This window comes from Melopsittacus undulatus, chromosome 1, assembly GCF_012275295.1.
Source record: "Melopsittacus undulatus isolate bMelUnd1 chromosome 1, bMelUnd1.mat.Z, whole genome shotgun sequence".
NCBI classification, from domain to species: Eukaryota; Metazoa; Chordata; class Aves; order Psittaciformes; family Psittaculidae; genus Melopsittacus; species Melopsittacus undulatus.
Window position 1 is genome coordinate 8,552,128 of NC_047527.1, and position 22,608 is coordinate 8,574,735.

Here is a 22,608-nt window from a genome sequence, read left to right on the forward strand (position 1 = left end):
TTGACAAGGATAAAGCCCCTTTTCTCTTACAGAGTTTGAGTTTAAAAGGTTCTCATTAATTTGTCAGCTCATTGCAAAAATTTCAGTGAACAGGAAATATTTCTCACTTTACCCTTACTGTTACCTGTTTTATTAGAATTGCTCCTAATAAAAGAAATAATCAATATCACACATAAAGAAAGCAATCTCTTTTAAACTCAAGGGGAAAAAAACCAACAAAACTTACAGTTGCAATTAAGTTCAGAGCCAAACAACAATATTTTTACCAGTCAACACAACTTCTATTTCTTTCTTAAATCATTTCCCTTCTTCAAAATATTAATTCATCTTGGTTTAGATCTTTATGTTGTTTGTTTTCTTCTGAGATGGCTCTTAAGGCTTTCAATCGAAGGTGGGTTTTCAACACTCCTTTGTGCTATTCCCAGAGGTCAAAAGAAAGAACATACAGAAACACCTTCCGCAGATGAAAAGGAAGGAGCTGGACTTTGATTACTGCTTTTTTGTTTGTTTTGACCATTCTGCATTTTCCAAAACATCTTTTGCATTTATTATACCTACTTTATTATACTTGCTTCAACACTAGATGGTAACACTATGTTTTCATACATTTTAGGGACATTTTCCCATCTCATTTGGCTGTAAATCAATTGAAATGGTAATGGCGAGCTGTCCAGGAGACATCCATAGTGGTTTATGTCTAGGATCTCTGCACTCTTCCATTAGCAAGAACTGTGCACAGGCCACCACGGTTCCTTCCTCCATAGCTTTAACCTGCTCTTACCTCGTCTCCTATAGATATATGTAGCTGGCTCTTTGAGTAAAACCCGGCAGCTGTGCCCTTGAAGCCCATGTGTGCATATCTGGGTATCAGGGTAGAAAAGGCATCTGACTGCTGAAGGCTGGACTTCCAGTGTAACCACTGTACATGACTGGTTCTTTGAACATGCTGTGAGGTGAAACATGATGAAAAAGAGCAGGTAAAAATGTATTCCCAAAGTATTTTGTATGACACTGTTATGTTTAAATGAAAGGTTTTACAACAGGTCAAGCAACAAGAATATGAGGTAGCTATAAGGCAGAATAATGGGACATAAATGTTCTCAGATTCCCAGAATATTCTGCAAAACAGCTGAAGGACAAAAGGTTATATTTGCTTTAAAATGGAGCAACACATCAAGAAAACTGGTATCACAGGTTTTAGGGAAAAGAAAAACATCTAAGAAAGTACTGAGGACCTCAGCTGAAGAGAACACCAGGGAAACGTTTCAGAATAAGAAAAGTGATTCTCCCACTCATCCCAGTGTATAGCACAGAGGGAAATTAGCAATGCATCAAATCATTACTGCATAGAGAGAACAGTGATTAAGAAGAAATCCATCACCAATTACCACCTAACCATTATTCAGGCCCACACTTCAAGCTGGGAAGCCCCACTGCAGCCAATGCTGGGAGTCTCAGGTAATTAGGAAATTCCTGTGTCATGCATCCACCCATAGGTGAGGCCTCGGATGCAGCTACAAGAGGGTCCTGATTTGATACCTTTAGAAAAACAACCAGCTTTATGCCAGCTCTGTCATTGTTTACTCATGGTGCCCTGCAGTTTCTCATGAGCTCACTGTTGTCCCTGTCGAGAGTATTGGCCCCAATGTGGCCAAGAATGAAGGTCATAGAACAGCTGCACATCTCTGTTTTCCTGCCTCCTTCCAACAGTCACAATGAACATACACATATATACTCTACTGAATATACTGTGACAAAACCCATACTTTGTTATGTCTCAGTCATGAGAAGAAATCAGCTCTCAGGTTCCCATCCATTATAATGCTAAAACAAATAAGCACACTAGAGCAAACAAGCACACTAACACAAATCAGACATATATCTATATATATCTATATATACAGTAAAGCATGATAAAGTTAATCATCCAGTTTGTACTCAGAGGTGGGTATCCAACACTTCCCCTTTGGAAAGGCTCCTTCAAACCGTTACAGGAAAAGGGAAAACCAGTAAGTTACACTGCTCACCTTCATAAGGTGAGGACCATCTAATACAAAACCCACACCATTCAAAGGACTATCTTCTGCAGTAAGTGGGAACTTTTCCTTATTTCTAGCACACTGTGGCATGGGGATTTGCCAGTCATGCAAAGTGAAAGGGCCTTTGCTGCTAGTCAGGTTATTGAATAAAGTAGTTTCCTTTGTTGTTACTAAATAGGCTGTTACTACAGCCTAACCCAGCCCCTGCTTCATCCCAGCTCTCAGTTAACCTGCTCTCATGCACATAGCTACAGGTTACTTTAGATAACTGTAGGTGACATCATTTGTCTCACTTGATGAACTTTCCTTAACTGTTCTTTAGGAAGTAATGACATCACCCCTCTAATTATTCACTACAATATTCTCCAAGTTATCCAATGCCTAGAGAAGAGATCTCTGTGTCCAAGAGGTGTCAAAATTACACAATCACTCAATAACGTTTTATGTCGCTTGTATCTTTCAGTAGATAACCTATTTCAGATCCCTTCTTTCAAACCCAGAAATACTGGGGTAGTCTTTAAAAATAAGTAAAATTGGTGTATCTGTGTCAGAAGTGGTGGTGGGAAGTTGTTCCTGAGTTTTCAGGCTCACAAGCCAGTATTTTCTTTAAAGCTATAAATAATAATTTCTTACCGGATAGGCAATATTCTCTGGCGGTGGAGAAGTAATTGGATATATCTCTACTAACTTGCACAACTTCAAAGTTTGAGATGGATGAATCCAGGAGAACAGAGGACACATTTAAGGGTTGCCATATATCCAAATACTCTGCAAAATGAACCATACAAAATAATATGAATAGAGGAATCAGGAAAAACTTCAGAGGAAAATAATACAGAAGAAAAGCATTGGGGAGTTTGTTTGCATCAACTGGGAATAAATTAATATAATATTCAAAGGCCTCTGATTGACTAGAGCATCTAATCCCATTTTCAGAGGATCACCTTTGTGGCCTTTTCTGGACTCATTCCAACAGGTCCACGTCCCTCTTGTGTTGGGCATCCCAGAGCTGGATGCAGTGCTGCAGGTGGGGTCTCATGAGAGAGGAGTAAAGGGGCAGGATTACTTCCCTTGTCCTGCTGGTCACACTCCTTTTGCACATCAGGTTTTTTTGAGCTTGTACTGTGGGAGATAACCTGTGCTTGCAGTTTACATTTCCTTGGGAAGGATTTACCTTGCAGAAGCAAAAGTCAGGGCTCGGTCAGTTAACCTTTGATCATTCCATTTATTTGGAATAAAATAATTCTGAAATCTGATTTAGATATTGCTATTCCCTGCTTACTTGCTCAAGGAACGATACAACCAGCCCAGTCTGTGGTCTGTTTTGGGTCTTCCATTCTCATCAACTGGACAAGTATGTCAACATCAGGGCTTCCAAGCTGCAGGGAAGGCATGCCACAGCCCTGACTGTATGAACCCCTGACCTTAGCTCCAGGTTTGATGTTGTGTTATGGTCACAGTTGTATTTCTGTGAGGAGGGGAGGAAGGAAACTTTGGCCATCTTTGCCAGTTACCCACTTCTCAGAAGACTATAAGAAACCTTTAATGAAATGAATGGCCACAACTTTTGCATCTGTGTGCTATTCCTGGCTCACCAGGAATAGCAAGGCAAGAGCTGGCTCTGCTCTGTCCTCACCCTACAATTACATGGGGAGGGTAACGCCAACCTCTTGTTTAGACCTTGGTGGCTCCAGCAGGGCCCTTCTGCCTTGAGAATATATTGAACTGTTGAAAGGAACTAAAGTAATTAAAGGCCTATCCTTTGCCAAGCCTTCTTTTTTTGACTTCTGTGTGCAAAATTGAGAGCCTGCAGATATTTTTAGCTGTTTGTGTATGAGAAAAAAGGTTTGCTGCATTTTTTTAATTCCACTGTGAGAAGAATAATTCTTGAGGCATGCTAGAGACAGTATGCATGTGAATATGCTTACACATGTACATGCATATATGTGAGCATGCATGTTTGTATACATGTAATACACATGCACATATACATGTGTACATATTTGTGTATATGTACATATATATGAAATAGAATTAATTCTTGATTATGTGGCTTGTTCAGCCTGGAGAAGAGAAGGCTCCAGGAAGACCTTAGAGCAGCTTGCGGTGCCTAAAGGGGGCCTAAAGGAAAACTGGAGAGGGACTTTTTACAACTTTATGTCGCGATAGCACAAGGGGGAACGGCTTTAAACTGAAAAAGGGTATATTTAGATTAGACAGTGACATGAAATTATTCACTATGCGGGTGTTGAGCCATTGGAACAGGTTGGCTAGAGAAGCTGTGGCTGCTGCATCCCTGGCAGTGTTCAAGGCCAGGACACGGCTTTGAGCAACCCCGTCTAGTGGAAGGTGTCTCTGCCCTTAGCAGGTGGGTTAAAACTAAATTTAAGATCTCTTCCAATCCAAACCATTCTATAATTCTATGATCATCCATACTATATTCAGGAATCTGAACAAGTAAGGGAGCAATAACCCTGCAATCACAGCTTGACTTTGTAACAGACCCACTGACTCTGAAATTATCTTAGAGAAATGCAGTGATTTTAGTCGTGAAAATTTCATGTAACAATGGTTTCTCTATTTTAAAACTGTCTAATGTGACCTGTTCCATGAGCCATGTTAGAAAAATTTCAGCCTCCACATCTAGGGTGACACTTTGTGGCATTTACTTAGAAAGATATCTAAAAATAGAAATCAGCTCTGTAAGTGATGGAGAATTAAAAGTGTTACATCCTCTCCAGAGATCATCTGCCTGCACTACCAGATCCCCAGGTCTTACTTTTCCAGATTATATCTTGTCAGTTAATGTTTTCAATTATTTGTTATTTCAATTATTTATTATTTCAATTATTTTTTGTTTGTTTGTTTTGGAAAGCAGGAAGAAAAAAGAATTACGTTATCAATATAACTTAAACTTTCTTTTTACAGATCAATATTGACGTCTTGCACTGTGTATAGTACTAGTAACTGAGGTCCTACTAGTGGAACAAGCAATCTCTCTAGGTTCAGGCACAAAGCTTTAAATTACTAGCTGTGAGTCTTTCCAAAAAGAGCCTTGTCTGGATTCCACTGTAAGTCAACAAGTCTGGATGCATCAGTGGTTTTGGAAGATATCTCACCAGACTGACCCTGTTCCCCTGATTCCCTGACTCACCGAGTGACCTGTGGCAGGTTCCACAGTCCTCATACGCCTCTGTTTGCCTGCAGATCAAACATTCAGAGCACTCTTGCTAAGCTAAATTCTGCTTTCTCAGAGAAGAAACCCAAAACAATTCCACAAAAGCAAAATAAATGAATTGGATTTACACCTCCAACACTTGAACTCTGCCTCCTGTATCTATTTCCCTGAGATTTACTAGTTTACCACTATTAAAATCTTTCTAAAGTGTCCATAAGCTTCTGAGTGCACAATTATTAGGTACACGTAAAATGTTCTGCATTTGATCCCAAGATAAACTTCCTGCTTCTATATTAAACATTCCGTATTTTAAACCTTTATGTGAGACAGACTTAAGTTAATAACATTAATTTTAAATACATAGAAGACACAACGGGCACTTTATAGCCCATGTCAGGCACAGAAGAGTGACCACTCATGATGCAAACATCTGTAGATTGTACATTCATATCTAAACTACTTTTTACTTGCTTATTCTTCACCCCCAAATCTCACAGAAGTGACTTTTGCAACCTCCCAACACACACGGGTTGTTTTACAGGTTGGTTTGGGGTGGGCTATTTTTATTCTCCATCCTGGTTGGAGCATTCATAATCTCAGATTTATATACTGAGAGTTCCAGTGTTTTCCCTTTCTGACCTTCTGCCCAGCTGACCCCAGATGCAGATCAATGCAGAAACACTACTGCTTATTTTAATGACAGAGCAAAGCCCTTTTAAGCCAGCCATCTATAGTACCACTGAGGACATTGTCAGCCAGCAGTTAGCTGCAAAAGAGATTTTAGCTATTAGATGTTTCCTTCTTCCCTTCTCCTGGCAGCAAACCCAGCAATGCCACAGGTATGCACATCCACTTGGGCAAAGCAGAGCTTTCCATGGCTGACCTAAACTTGCCTCATCTAGAAATTGCTCTTGCAAGGCACAAGGCTACAAACTGGGCACTGCTTTAGTGCAAATGCATAGTGCACCTGATGGGCTGGAAGACATTGCTGGTTTATATATAGGTTAAGCTCTGATGTTCCAAACCACATTTTGGCAAATGCTTTGATTGGATAATTACAGCATTCTGAATCCAGCCAGCCCTGTAACTTTTATTGCAAAATTATAGATGTGCCATACAGACAACCTCTCTCTTCCAGATGTTCTTGTTTGGGTAGGCAAGGTTTAAGTCTGGATTTGCAAAAGGACTTGCACTTGTTCCCACTTAAGTCAGATTACAAGACCAGAATAGATTTCCTGGGGACACCGAGTTCAGCCTCCCACTTTCACAGACAATGACTTTATAAACCCCTTTCCATAAAGCCAACAAAAGTTTCATCGCTGACTTCAGTGGAAGAAAAGAGGGGTCAGTTCTGGGTTTGCTGGAAATTTTGACATGTGGTATAAGGATGCAGAGATACAGAAATGCAGTAAAATAAATTAAACTTCAAAGAAAACTCATGAACTTAAGAAGGGACATAAATCAGATGAGGATAAGATGAGGCGAAGGAGGTACATAAATCAGATCTAGGGTTCAGTGTGCCTAATTTATGTTTGAAAGACAAATTCTGATCTTAATTCTGAAATCTGTATTTATTTATAAACAAATACAAAATAGCCATATGTAAATAGCCTAAAAATAGCCATATTTGTTAGCCCTGACTCAAGTAAAAAAGATGCTTACACACTGAACTTAGTGCTTTATACTCCTAGATCTCAAAGGGCTTTTTTCCATTGAAGACTGTCTGCATACCAACAGCTTCTACAACAAGAAAATCATCAACTCAGAGTGGACCTGCAGAAAATACACTCTAAAATAGTTGCTTCTCATTTTTGTCCATCCACTGAGATTTGAATAATACAAAATGAGTAATTTTCTAAAAACTGCTTCATAATACCTATAATCACACCTCAAACGTGCCAAACCAACAAATGTGTTATTTATACCTTTTAGCAGTGAGCAATCTATGCCCATGTTAAATGCAAACTTTCTGCCTCCTTGAGTAGTGTTAATTATAGCAAATGATAGAGTAATAGAATACTAAAAACGTACCAGGTATTTATCCAGGTTTAAAATAAGCTGTTTTCAAAGGCTAAAACCCGCGTGTTTGCAAATAGAATAAAAATCAAAATAATAAAACTAAAGATAGAGATATTCTGCACCAAAGCTCCAATATGTTGTACAGGGGCATGGTAGATCAGTTCCTGAGGGTGAGTAAAAGAAGGCTGCCTCTATTTCACATCAAAGATCTCTATGACATATCCTCAGCATTCTGGGAAAACAGGAAGAGAAATGATACTCCTAAATCAACAAAGCCAGCAAATCAGTACCTGTACTATTGAGAATGGAAATACCCCAGGTCTGAGGTAGTCAGATGGGAAATTTATTCCCACATCAGAAAATCCCACAGCCACTGCTCAGCACCACATCGAGGGAATGGCTATAAATCATTAGGGGATCACAGGAGGCAGAAACAAGAAGGGCTTAACAGATCATTACATACATACATACGCCTCGGTGGTTTCACAGTTAATTACTTGATTTGAATGGAGTGGGAATGGAGCCTATAAAATGTATATGATATAACTAGCAGATGGGAGATTTAGATTGGCTATTAGGAAGAAGTTTTTCCCTGTGAGGTTGCTCAGGCACTGGCATAGGTTGCCCAGAAAAGCTGTGGCTGACCCTTTCCTGGCAGTGTTCAAGGCCAGGTTGGTCCCATACATTTGTACGTCCCGCTTGTTACCTAATTTGATCCTCCTCCACTAAGTATAAGTCTTCCTTGCTACAGGCTTCCCCTCAGTCTCAAAAGCCTGAAGGTTGGACTTGAGGTAAAGACTGAGATGAAGAAGGCACCTCAGCCTTTTCCATATACTTTGCCATCAGTCTCCCGCCCTGTTCAGCAACAGACCCACATGTTCTTTACCTTTCCTTCTGCTGCCCAAGTATGTGTAGAAACCCTTCCTGTTGAGGCTATTTCTATGGTCCTACATGCCTCTACCCTCTCTATTGAAAAAAATAATGAGTAAAATAGACAAAGTACCTACTTCTCTCAAGACTGAAATTAAATCTGCTAATCTGGGTTTCTTCACAAGGTATTTGGGCTGGAAACAACACAGACTTGGAACGGAGTCAGCAGCCTGACTGCAAATGGGAGGAAGCAAAGTGTTGGACATTGAGTATTGCAAACCTGTTAACTAGAAAATGAGGCAGTCAAACGCATTAACTGCTTATTGAAATATAGGCCACAATTGTGTTTCAGTAAACTCTGACTAATTGGACATGAGATGAACTTCACTAGATCAGAGACTTCTGGCAAAGCATTCAAATTTAAGTATCTTCTGATCTTTTGATATATATATTTTTTACATGTGTATATATATGCTTACATGCACACACACACATATATACACACACGACAGTATGTATTTCCCCAGGAAATCTATTCTGGTCTTATAATCTGACTTAAGTGGGAACAAGTGCGAGTCCTTTGCAAATGTTATAAATAATAACATTTTCTCACACTCATCATCTGGTTACCACATAGAAGTCACAGTAATTCTTTTTCCCCATGTACAAGCAACACCACAACATAAGAAATTCAGCCACTGCTAGCTTTTCTATGATGCCCAACTCTCAAACAATTAATCTTCTAGGTCACATATTAATATGACATATTTAATCATAAAGAGTTTGGAAACAGTGGTTTTGGAAACTTTCCCAAACCTCTGATGTGACACAGACAGCACCTGACCTAAATAACCAGGCTGGTATTTGTGCTATCACAATGAGGTAGAACATAAGAAGGGTATATGGTGCCCAGTTGCATTTTGAATGTGTTGCTGCACACACTGGTGTGAGGGACCCAAAGACCACAGGGCACTAGTGTTAATTTGACTTCCAGGCTAGCCATGCATTTTATGACTTAGTGACTTCCCCTGATTGCTGTCCTTAGGACAACTACTCTAATCCAGAATCCTGCCCTTTGTGGGAGGCTCTGCCTGCTTGGGTGGTTAACCAGACCTTTGTAAACCACAGATATCCCTCATTGCTCTGCCTTTGGAAAGATGGTCTGGAAATGAGTGTGATAGATCTAAATTGTTACTAAGGGTAAGATAAGATAAGCACCTCACTTGCTGTAGCTCTGTTATGGGAAGTCTTCAGAGAGAAAACAAATGACAGATAGAAAGGCCTAATTTGCTTAAGTGCTGCTTAGGTCACTGTTTTCCTAGATTTAAGATTTTCACTAGATTTAAGACAGAAAAAAAAATAAAAGGAAAATTACAAAATTACTGCTTCACACTGGGAAGAAGAAAGCTTCACACTGGGAGGAAGAAAGCTTTAGTAAAGTGTTTTTCTACATCCCATAGGAAATACAGTGCAAATGAGTTGAACTGCCCAGCCTTCACATACCCCACTGGCTCCTGAAAGCATTTCACACAAATATTATTTCTGCTTATCTATAAAGATAGGAGTTTTCCTTCTATTACATTAAAATGATCATTTAAAAAAAGCATAAATTCTACTAATAAATACAAATGGTCTGAAAATGATCATGACTGGTGGTCATAGATATGACGATAAAGCAATTATCATAAAGTCTGAATTCAATATCGAAAATTCATTGCAAATATTAACCATCTCCTCAAAGCTCAGTTATATATAGATTCATAGAACAGTCAGGGTTAGAAAGGACCTTAAGGTCATGGTTTAAGGAAAGACAGACACAAAAAGATTAAAAACTGTTTAGATCAGAAAGAAAACCAAGAAGTGGATGATACTTCTCAATTTCAGTCTAACCTTAGGTTTAACTGAGTTATCTAATGACTAGTCAAGCTGCTTCCTTAACGATACACACAGCCTTGAGAGGATATGCTGTGTATTTCTGGAAAGGACAGATCAGGGAAGCCTGTATCTGTTGATGATTTGTATATATATTTTTAGGGGGCAATAGACACAAAGACAGCACTTCAGTTTCACATATTAAGAGGGTCCACCCCCCTATAAAATAATGCACGTGTGTACCACGAGGTTCACTTCCTGCAAGACTGAAATAAACTTTCTTCCCAAAACAAAGATGGTGTCATAGCAAGTTACAGCATCTCTTCAAAAGTGAGACCCAACACACACCCGAAATACTGCATTTCTTGTTGTCCAGTTCTGAATAATCTTTGGGATGATATTTCCATCCTTGCAGGAAACCACAAACAAGGAGTGAAGGCAGTAGAGGTTACCATTCTTCTCTAGCACCACTAATAAAGCAGTATAAACCTGTGCTAATTTCTGGCAGAATTGCCCCTTTCATCTTCTTTTTTTTGGGGGAAAACTAGATTTTCTAAATTTGTGTCTCTGTTGCAATTGCTTTTATCTACTGAAACTAATATCTAACTAATATTATCTAATGAAAACTCATTGTCACTCCTTGCATTCAATATTGTTGACAGAAACTGCAAGCACCAAATGCTACAAGAAAGGCACTAGAAACCCCACAACTGTGGACAATAATACGATAAACAGCTTTTCAAGGGCCTACCCTTGCCAGAGCTTATCTTCATTGGCCACTGCAGTAAAATATGAAGTTTTATACACTGAAAGTGATTTGACATCCACGCTTACAAATGGTTCATTTCGTCATCAATCCTACCAAATATTTTGCCTCACTGACCTCTTGTGGCAGTGAGCTGGAGAGATATTAGGCCACCATCATGGATGACAATTCTTCCATTTAAATGATACAAAACTAATAAAAATGAGTAAACACCTGAATGAGTAAGCTCATGTGAAGAGAAACACTTCATTATAGTGTGATCTTTTAAAAGCACACAAAAAAACCCGATGTTTCCTTCTTTTTTTTTGGGTTAGCACATGAATACACTTACCGCTTTCTGGCCTGAGAGGTGAGAGAACAGGCGGACAGAGGTTAGGCATGGTGTTCTTCAGGTCAGCTAAAAGCAGAAAAACCCAAAACACTTACAAACAGTTACATTTGAAGGTTTAAAATGTAATCAACACCTCAGTATTTCCAGCATTATTGCTCGGATCTGAATGTTGCATCTTCTCACCACAAATACCAAAAGGATGTGAGGTTGTTTTGCTATCTAGCACTTTTGAGCTCCTACTTCACATCACACTTCCCTAAATTTCTCACCAAAATGCAGTTATTTAGGAGCAACTCATTTCAGTAGTTTTGTGGGTTTTTTCCATGCCCCTCTCCGTATTTGGTTTTCTGCATCACAAGAGATGTGAGATTTTCTCTGCTTCCTGATTAGCAAACCGGAATTTCTCAAAACGAGAATTAGGAACAAGCCAGTTTCCATCAGGAAACTTTCTAAATTAGAATTCCAATAACCATTCATATTTTCCACACAGAAAACTTCTCATTTGCTAATATTCCCCTTAAATATTCTAAGTTTTAAAATATTTAAATGATTTTAAATAACAAACAAGAAGTTTCCCCTGTGCATTCATATTTTGTAAAACACTTTGGCTAATCGAATCAGCTATAAATTCTCTACTAAGACAAAATACATTATGAACTCTACAGATTGAATGCTGTAGGGATTGTAAAGCTGAAGACAGATTGGATTTCCTGTTTGCTTCTTCCGCTTCGTATTGTCCATGCATGTAATCAACGGACATTTCTAAAGATAAAAAAAGGTCTTTTACCGTTCACATTGTCAGGAATGAAGAGCTGGGACTATCCAGATCTTTCTTTAAAATGCCACCATATGTTCCTCATTGACTGAGCTGCAACCATGACTACACATAAGAAGTCAAATTGCTTATGAGTGGAAACGAGCAGGCAAACAGCTCACAAGTGGAGGCACAAGTATCTTCTTACAACAGGACTGTGGACTAAAACCACATACTCTGTTTCATGCTAATGCCTCATTACAGTAAATTCCTTCTTCAGATTTAACCCATTTTCCCTTAAGGCTCAAGAGGGCTTTTGTTACTCTTGCTGGTTCCCGGATATCCAACACACCAGTACAACTGATACAAATTTTTATCTACAAATATCTCCATTTGCATAAACATCTGTGCCTTGCTATGTGTTATAGTGGAAACACATCTGCTGTTCCTCACTACATAAGTAAATGTCACCATCTTTCCTAACACTTCACTCTTTGCATACACCCCAAGTTCCTCTTCATCACCCCTCTGCCCATGAAGTGAGCAACTTCCTTTATTTTTAGCTGGCTCTTTACCAGTGAGAGGAAAAATAAATCCAAGAAGTGGAAGTGTATCTATACCTCCCATCTCCTCTTCACCTTTCTACCATTTTTTATTCTTACCCCTGGTTGCCTCTCAGGTCCCCCTCGCCCACAGGCTCCTGCTGTTTCCTATGTTATTAGGGCTGTTGTTTCCTTCCTCTCCGCATTAGACCCTCAACCCACCCTTCCCCATAAGCTTGCATGGTGCCTCCCAACAACATGCTGTGTCTACTCTGTAACAAGGGTTGCTCCCCTAAAAGAGTAAATGGATGGGCTGATGAGCAGAGTACCAGTATAGGACTTGAAGAGCTCCAGGTTGAGTTCATATTTCAGACACTTTAAATCCCATAGCAAACCAAACCTTCTGAAGTTATGCATCCACACACACTGTTAAACCATAAGCCACTCAGTGAAAAACAAAGAATGATACCCTGTGCAGTGGGACAAAACATATTAGGGTCCCAACATTGATGAGAAGTCTCCCCTACAAGCCAAGAAATGAAATTATACCTCTATTCCTGTTCTATTAAAATGAAGATTAAATCGCACCTTTCTTTCCCTTGCACGTACTTGCTGCCTCGTCTATTTGTGATTCTTGATTACGAGTCCTCCAGCTGAAAGCTGGAGCTTCCATACATGAAAGCTAATAAGCTTCAATGTACAGAAACCAGTCAGAAAGACCCTGATACACTTACCAGGCTTTTGATACCAGCCAAAGGGGTGTATTCTGACTTCAGCATCTGGTGAACTACAATTTGAAACTTGCCAAGCACTTCTTGTCCCCTCAGCACACGTCTGGATTCCTACACTGTTCAGAGTCAGGCACATTATCTTTCCACCTGCCAGGGAAATAAATGGTTATAAAAATGATGGGGAAAAATTTCCTCTTCTAGATAGTCTTTTGAGGAAAATGAATACAGCACTGTTAAAAGGAATTCCACTGACTTAGAAATCAAAACAAGGAAATACCTAAAATGGGCCAAGTTTTACTGCTGTTGCAAATAGTGTTGAAAAATCACAATGAATTCAATGTGAGAGAAGGTGGGTGCCAACATTATAATCCATTAAGATCACTGAGCATTCCCACTGAGCAAAGATTAGAAACTATTGTTTGAGCAAGCTGACCTTTCTGGCTATGGCAATCCTGGAAATTAGAAATCTGCATGTATGTTGGAACACAGCCTCTACCTACATCAAGATAACAATTCTGCCTTTCAAAGACCTAGTGTAAATCTTTCTGTACCCTGTGGTACAGAAAAATGGAGGGTTCGAAGAACATCTCATTGAAGATTTATACTAGCTCATGTTAAAATCACCACTGAAAGTTCCCTTGACTATGTGAATGCCAGGCCTTGATGGCTGAAATTAAACATATTAATCAAATAATCTTAGAGTTTTGCATGTTTTGTGCTTGAAAATCCTTAATTTATTTTAGAACTATTTAAAGAACCTTAAAGATATATTCAGTTAAGACTTCAAATTTCACACTGTTATATGGACATATGAAAACTGTCAACTATTCTTGATTTGAGCAGTAATTCCAACCTAAACTGTACTGGATTAATTTTCCAAGCTATTCATTTTTGACTAAGTGAAAATAAAGTCTGCTCAACAGAAAAGGAAATTAAAAACGTGTATTTCTGAAAGTGCTCCAAATTCCCAAAGGCACTATAAAACCAGCACATACTAACAGCCTCAGAGAGAGTTGTGAGATGTGTCCCTTCCCATGGCAGGATGGGGGGGTTGGAACTGGGTGATCTTAAGGTCCTTTCCAACCCAAACCATTCTATTGTACTCTGATTGATTCTATGATTAGCACCTGAAGATTCCAAAACCAAAGTTAGTTACTTTAGTGGTCTAAATCTAAATTTGGAACAAAACATTAAAAACTATCTCATTCACTATGAGCTGGGTAGCATCCAATTTTAAACACCTGCTAAAGTCTTTCTTTTAAACAAATCACTTCCTTTACAGCAAGTGGAGCAAAAGAAAAGTACCTCCAGAACAGGATTCAGTCAACCACAGCTCTTAATGACCCCATAGTTGTGTCTATACATCTCCCTGCTGACTACAGAGGGAGCATAGGGTGACAACATCCTGTAAATTAGCCATCCCAGGTGAGTAAATATGTTTGTTTGACTTTCTAATAGCTCTCAAGTCACAAATACTTTTACAGTTCTGATTTATTCAGACTGATCAAAATCCTACTTGAGATGTCTTAAGTAGCTAAAATACTAAGGAGAAGAGACAGGAAACCTTTATCAGCAACCAGTCTCCCTCAATAAAGTCTAAAATCTGGGAGCAGAGAAGTTCAGACATCCAAGGAAGTCAAATGGCTAAGCTGTCGCAAAGTATCCATGGACATTATGTGCTTAACATGCATTTAATTTCAGCAATATTTAGGTTTCTAAATTACTTAGGCTTTAAAAAACCAAACAACATTTAAAAAAATCACAAAAAAAAGGTCAATCAACATTTTGGAAGAGAAGTTGATAAATGAGAAGTAACTGTTCCGAAGTTTTATCAGTTGGAATTTCATGCTGTTAAAACTGCAGCCTCAATGACTCATTCCCATGAACTTTCCTCAATAATTTCTGAGATGTGGAGAGTGTCATTGGACTGAACTCCTAGAAATGGTTATGATTACTCAAAAATGTGCTAAAGAGAGTTGCATAAAATCTGCAAAGGCTTTTAAAGTGCCCTTCACAGCAAAAGAGTGAAGTTTGGAATAATAAAGAGACACTAAAATGATTTTAAGAAATGAAGATAGTGAAAAAATACCTGATGTATTAAAAAAGCCAAATCCTGTGCAACAGGGGTCAGCATCACACCAACGCTCACAATCAAAGAAGCTGGGAAAGGATAAACATCATTACTCTGAGTACCATTAATAATCTGTTTGTATTATGGAGAAGTGAAGACTGGATATTGCATAGGGGAGAGACACTGAGAACCTGCAGAGATGCCTTTCAGACTAAGACTGTTCATAGGTCTTATAAGTTCCATACCGTATAGACACTTTCCACACATTTTCCATTTGTTGATGAAGTTACGTCTGACATCTGTCAAACAACATCTAATAATTTAGTTTATTATTTTGATATCTGACCTAAAAATATCAACTATTAAAATTGGTGCATTATTGCCAAGAGATTTAATTGACCAATCAGCTATTTAGTAGCAGGATAATTAATAATTCACATATATATAAACATTAATTATATACATTATTATTTATAACTTCTTGGATCAACATGTCTGATGCCCTTCATCTGCTTAACAGGGAGCTGGTATTCCAGGCGCAGTTAAACTTCCAGTAAAAACATTGTCATCCTACCCATCTGAAACAGCTTTTCTGCTCATGTCAGTCATATTCCTCACTGAGATATCCATTGCTTTCCAGAATGGTACACGTGTGTAGAAGCTCTTCACAGAGGTTTTTAGAGTGACTGGAAGGAAAAAGAAAATTGGGAAAATCAGCTTAATCTTGTAATTTCCATATACTGGTTAAGTAATAACATGGTTAAGGGTAAGTTTATGTTTCTATGCTACAATGGTCTTGATTGATTAAAGGATAATTTGACGTTATCACAGTAATATGATAATCAACCTGTGTTGCACTTTGGGATCCCTGAAAAGACATGATTTAATAATGTAATTCAATGGACCTCTACAAAGTATATGTTCCTGTACAGGGGTAACAGTCTTGTTTGTTCAGCTTCCTCACACAAGCCCTATCAGGAAAATCATTGAACTTCCCAAGCATTCAAAGAGCAGAGGTTAAAATCCACATGTCCGTAACTCTGGACTCAGTAAAATAACTAATGAAATTACAATCAAGGATTTTAAATTTTTGCATTGCTTATCTACTATTTAATGGTAGAAAATGGGATTTGTTACATCCCAATGACATTTCCACTTCAGCCACATTATAAAAAGATCTAAGATCTGGTATACAGATTTTCTGAGCTACCCTTGGCCTCTCTGAATTGGGAATACCTCAGGTGGAGAGTGGAACTGAACTGAAAATGAACATCCATGTCCGGAACAGCCTGATCTCCCCTTCCACCATCATGCCCCAGGACTCATTCATACAGACAGACTTTCTATCTGAGAATCAAGAGCCAAAACACTAGCTTGCATTACCAGGATTAGAGCACACATTATACATCCAGATCCCCAAACTTGCCTATTTTACGATACAATGTATGTGGTTGCCAGGGTAGCACGGTTCGACAGTTTTCTGGTATTTGATCAATGCTGTCATCACAAATCTGTGCCTCTGGATAAAGGGTACACACAACATATGTGTCTGCAGCATTCTGAATATCTGCCATTCGACAAAACTCATCTTCTTGTGCACATCCTAGGAAGCAAAGTCATGAAGAGTTACAAACAGTTCTTCACCTCTCTATACCTCTTCATGTCTTCAGTGCACTTAAAGCAAACAACTGTTTTTCACTTAAAGCAAACAGTGCACATCAGCAAACAGCTAAAAGAATTTCAATATGATTCTATTACAGTGTAAGGGAAATAGGGACAGACCCTGGTGACACTAAAGGATTGCCTGTAGGGCACAGAAAAGGAGCTACAACACAGCTATTTGGAAAGATACATTCCCCAGTTGTGACAAGCATTACATTAGTGCATTGGTGTCACTAACTTTGTGATCCATAAAGATCTCTCTTGTTTTCTTTTCAGTAAATCTGACATACAAACTGTTTAATCATAAAAGAACCCTGCATCAGCTATGTGTCTCTTACTTTACAGAATAAAAAGGACAATAAAGCCTATAATATCTTAGGAAGGTTTTGCAAAAGATATTCCTGAAGTGTTCATACATATAAATAACCTTTAGAATCAATTGTTCAAGCCAAGCTGTTTGCTTGTAGCAATTTGCATTGAAGTTTGTCCCAGGGTAATATTGCACCTTCAGAAAAGAAACAAAGCCAAAAAACCCATTTCTCAATTACTCTGGCAATTGCTTCTGTAAATATATGTCAGTTCTTAATTTTAAACAGGCATAGCTCTACTGACATCTTGCACAGTTTAGTACACTCGGTTCTGCCTTCCTGGTGGTCAGAGCTAGAAACTCTTCTCCATTTATCAAACCCAAATATCCTTTTTCATGAACCCCAAATTTTATTTTACCTTTTTCTACCACTACATTATCTGTCTATTTTGAGGGGTACATTTCAAGAACAGCAGAGTATTGCCGAAATTGTATCTTCAACTTCTCTTGTCCATAACAGGGATACCCTGATGATGAATGGCAGGTACCCTTTCTGCCACATCAGACAGATCGTAAGGAACAAACCAGTGGCCCCATTAGCAACTTCCATGAAAATTCTGTGGATTTTCCCCCAAAAAAACTCAAAGTCCAAAATTTATCCTTATTATAATACCCATGAAAAGATTTTAGTTAATTATTTCCTACAGAATAACAGTCTCCCATATGTCTTACTTGTGAGACACCAAAGCACAGCTTCCTCTGTTGAGTACTTCTGCCTGAAGACCCAGTACTGCTGGTAAGGGAGAGAATAGTTCTGGCCACTTTGTATTTGGCTGTTGTCCATTCGGTAGAAAAGATCCTTTGTGGAATCTGAGATTCGAACAAATGAACAAACTGCTTAAACCCACAAAAAAAAACTTGACTATGATCTGCAATAAATTAATTTTAATTACATATAAAATTCTGCCTTTCATAGTAAAACAGTTGTGACCATTTTGTAGGGTTAGCACACCCCAAAGGCTGCTCTTAATAACAGAACTGTTCACCCACAGTTACTGAAGCTTGTGTAGGCAATGCATCCTTACTGCACAACATAGCATTGTCAGGCTATTTCTACCACCGAAAAACTAGAGGAAAATCTCACTCTCTAGAAATAAGGTTCTCTCTACTCTGTCATGCAACACATTAACCTAACAGTGAAGTACAGTATCTCAGAATGCTTACAATACCTTAATGAATCTAGTTTTAGTAATCTATAATACAGCAATTTCCCTATTTTACCTTGAGAAGCTTTCACTGCTCTCTGTTAAAAGTTTTCTTAAAAAGCTTAATATCCATTTCAGTCATATAACCTTATTTCTCCCAGTTTATGCTCCCAAAGACCACATTAAATAACTCTTTCTGTCACCTCCCTGTGATTTTCAGTCATGTATGCGATGCTTTATATCTCCTGAGCCCCCTCTGAAACATACAGCTATTTCTGGCTGCTTTTAAATTGTTCCCTTTAAATAAGGATCCAATATTGAAAGAAATGGGCTTTCTTTACTGATCAAATTTCTTCATAAACAGCTTTTTATGTATCAAATGCCATCAGCAGGTCTCATCATCAGTTACTCCAATATTGTGAGGGATTCTGGTATTTAATCTTAGATGAACTGAAACAACCAGAAGAAAATGAAAATAGGAAAGTAAAAACATACTGATGATTGAGGCTGAAACGCTGAAGAACCTAATGACAAGCTGGGAGTGCATAACAGCTGTGGATTTGCTATCAGAAAATACAAAACATGTGTTTTAAGGATAATCTTCAAGTAATAAAAGCTCTGCAGCCATTTTCCTTGATGCACCCATACCTTTTTAAAGAGGCAACTCTTAAGTCTTGTTGCCTCTCAAGACTTAACTTCAGTCTTCAGTTTCTCTCGAAATGGTTTGTGTCATGGCTAAGACTAAGGGATGGAGCAAGAAACTGCATTCCTTGCATAGTTTCATGTCTAATGATATCACCAGCTGCAGCAAGGTAAAGGGAGAACCCCGAGGGATGAACTCCTGCCTTGGCATGTAAATGCAAGAGAATTTCACCCAATGCATTAAGTGCCGTTTTCTCTCATTTTTAAGTCTAGACTTTACCACTAATTGTACAGGAGTGCCACTGGGTAAATGGGCATTTTAGTTTAGCTTCCTTTCAAATACATAAGCAAACACAGCAATTCACTTCACGTTAGGATTTTACATGTATTGAATTCTCAGGTATTAATTAATACTGCTTGGCAAAGACTGCAGATCATTATAGATGAACCAAAGTGCTCTCAATAGGCTCCACTACTCTCTCTTAGCACTATAGGGCTGAAGGACCACTCTAGTGAATTAATACAAATTATCTGGATATATACATGACTTAGTGTAATGAAGCACAGGCCCTGGAATAATGAAGGAACTAGAGAACTTCACAGGCCCCTCACTTCCATAATGCACGGAAGGAACAGTTGTGACTGATTGCAGTTTCATCCCGAGTTTCTCTAAGCATCATATTTACTGTCATTGTCAGTAGCAGTAAATATGCTCAGGTACCTAAACTAAGGATTTGATTCCTAGTTTAAGTGAGATTTTTATTCAGACAAATAGTATTTCCTGAGTCTTTACAGTTCGGTAAGCCTGAAAGAACAAGTTTTCATAGAACATTTTAACACTTTCATTTCCAGCCTGTCCTAGGAAGGTAAAAATCATAGAGCAGAAGGCTTACATTTTGAATATGTTTCTCAAAACCCTATTGGACTTCATACCTAAAATAAAATCTGTACCTAACAGAAAACCTCTGGACTTCACAATACCAATATCATATGATACACGTATGGCAATATATGATTTTTTTCTGGTTAAACTCTGGTATCTTCTGCTGTCTTCTCTGTCTACTCTTACTGTAATACCTGATAACACCAGATTGTTGTCTGTCTTCAGAGCAGTAGTATTGCATGCAGAGGTTTCAGTCCGGGTGAGCATATCAGAGCCTGGAATGAAACAAGAATTAAAGAGCATAGTAATTCCCTTTATCTTTCTTCCATTAAAACTATATTATCCTTAGTTCCCAAAATTTAATGTGCACCATTTAGATAAACTCCTTAGATAGTTCCACCAACCGTTAAATCAAATATGAGTAAAACCATCTCCATATAACTCTGGAGAAAACCTAAATCAAAGCATGCTGTTTAGAGGATGAAAGCAAATGCGATATCCACAATAATTATGCATTTAGCATTAGTGTTCTGGAGATTGTGTACATTTTTAAAGCAGCATCACAAATCATTTGGCAGGTCTTGCTATGTATGCTGTGACATTCAGAATGTAAACTTGCAAAAATAGCACATACAGGGTTATCATGCTAATAAAAATAACCCATATAGCTATGTAAGAAAGTGCCAAATTATTATGGTACCTGGAAAGTGACGGGAGAAAGGTAAACATCTCCATGATACTGTTTTCACAGGTATTAAAAGTTCTAAAGTATATTCTCAGACACAAGAATTTACCCAAATAGTCTGAAACTACAGTCCCAGAATTACTCCAGATTACACCCACCCCGCCAGAAAAGACTTCTGAGTAGTGCTTCAATTTGGACAATACAAAATAAAGTGAGAACGACACTTTCGTTATAATCTACACATCTGCCACTGCCTACAGTTCATCATAAGCTTTTATTAACAACTTCTATGAGATATCTCACCTTTCCACAGGTAAACTTGCTGAAAGGTTGTAAAATTTCTTTCCGCTTCTTCTACCAACCTAGAAGCTAACAGAGAAACAAGTTTATTAGAATAGCTGATCTAACTAAACGGATATTATTGAAATGCTCAGAAACTGCATTAAAAACACATCACTAGGCAATGCACCCCCTTGTTTACAATACAAGATGCTAAGGAAAGAGGTTTTGCGTGTTCTGGTGCTAATCTGAGCCCAAAACTTTATTATCCATCACTGTTTTTTCTGTGCAGCTGTGGGTATCTCTCTTTTTATCTTTGCTCCAGACTTTATCTTCCTTTCAGACTATTGGCTTGAATCTGCCCTAATTAAATACTGGAAGTATTACAGGGTGATATACTAAACACATTCTTGACTTCCACTAATGTTCACACAGTAAAATGTGAGAGATTCATCTGTCTAACAATGCATCCAGTTAGAGAGTTTCTTATTCTCTTATGATTGTACAAATACGGATTTACTTGAGAAAAAAACACTGAAGTACAAGAGCAGACTGGTGAAAAAGGCAGGAGATATACAAGAATTATGTAAATAATTTAAAATCAAATTAAAGTAACCTTAAATGTAAACTGAGATAATTCATTGACATACTTCCACTGAACGTTTGTCCACCCACGGTGAAGGAAAACATCTTCTCTCTTTCGTCATAAGTCACACCTTTACATATCGGATCTATGAGTGATGTTGGTGTTGGCCTCCAGCCGTTCACATTGCAGATCAGCACATCTGGGTAGCTCATCAAACTACACAGAATGGTACCTAGATTCAGGCAGAGAGACAGTTGCATCATTCCAGTAATGCTTTGCACCTACAAAGAGCTTGTCACCTGAGCATCACAATACTTTCTCTAAGTGCCAACTGATCCTGTGTCACTAAGATAGGTAAGTTCTAGTATTGCTACTAAAAAGAAAATCAGACCCATATGTTCGAATTAGAGTACTAAGGGTAGCCATTCATACCCAAACTTTGTAGCCTGCTTTTCAGAGGTTTCAAGCACACCCTATTACCACCTAATAAAGTATTACTATTATCTGATAATACCTAACAGTGTTCTCAGCACTTTATAGCACCATGGAGACATATTCAAGCCTTTGGCGGTCTCACAATCTCAGGCTCTGAACCAAGAAAGCAATTCTATTTTTCCTGGATGGTTTCCTGGACTGGTGCCTGATTTTAGTCAGCGCAGGCCTGAGTCTCCTCCAGCATCACAACGTGAGGCAGGGGGACCAGCATGCTTAAAGCCAGGTGTTCTGGCATCAGTCTGCTACCATGACTTCTAGACAATACTCAGCTTCTTGCTCTGCACTTGCTGTCACACGTCTCTACAGTTTTACAATGCTCTCACTGGTTTGTTTTTATGGACTGGGTATATAAGATATTGAATGCAGAGGGACATTTTACAAGAGCATATAGAACAAGGGGGAACGGTTTAAAAATGAAAAAGAGGAGACTTAGATTAGGCATTAGGAAGAAATTCTTCCCTGTGAGGGTGCTCAGGTGCTGGCACAGGATGCCCAGAGAAGCTGTGGCTGCCCCATCCCTGACAGTGTTCAAGGCCAGGTTGGATGGCCTTTGAGCACCCTGATATATTGGAAAGTGTTCCTGCTCATGGCAGGGGGACAGAAACCAGGTGAGCTTTAACATCCCTTCCAGCTCAAACCATTCCATGATTCTATGAATATGCTGCTTTTTTCTTCCTTTTTTTTATTTTTC

The 22,608-nt window shown here is 38.6% G+C and overlaps 1 protein-coding gene across 1 annotated transcript in view; it reads right to left on the reverse strand.

The window, feature by feature from the left end:
• Positions 1-22,608, reverse strand: part of TG (thyroglobulin) — a 179,948-nt gene that overhangs the window by 76,013 nt on the left and 81,327 nt on the right. Inside the window, exons 27-37 of the mRNA XM_034069710.1 lie at positions 21,487-21,654; positions 20,861-20,926; positions 20,067-20,147; positions 17,875-18,012; positions 16,600-16,776; positions 15,748-15,859; positions 15,192-15,262; positions 13,106-13,249; positions 11,076-11,141; positions 2,673-2,807; positions 782-946 (exon numbers count right to left, since the gene is read on the reverse strand). Of these exons, the coding sequence (XP_033925601.1) occupies positions 782-946; positions 2,673-2,807; positions 11,076-11,141; positions 13,106-13,249; positions 15,192-15,262; positions 15,748-15,859; positions 16,600-16,776; positions 17,875-18,012; positions 20,067-20,147; positions 20,861-20,926; positions 21,487-21,654 (1,323 nt within the window). The remainder of the gene's footprint in view (positions 1-781; positions 947-2,672; positions 2,808-11,075; positions 11,142-13,105; positions 13,250-15,191; positions 15,263-15,747; positions 15,860-16,599; positions 16,777-17,874; positions 18,013-20,066; positions 20,148-20,860; positions 20,927-21,486; positions 21,655-22,608) is intronic.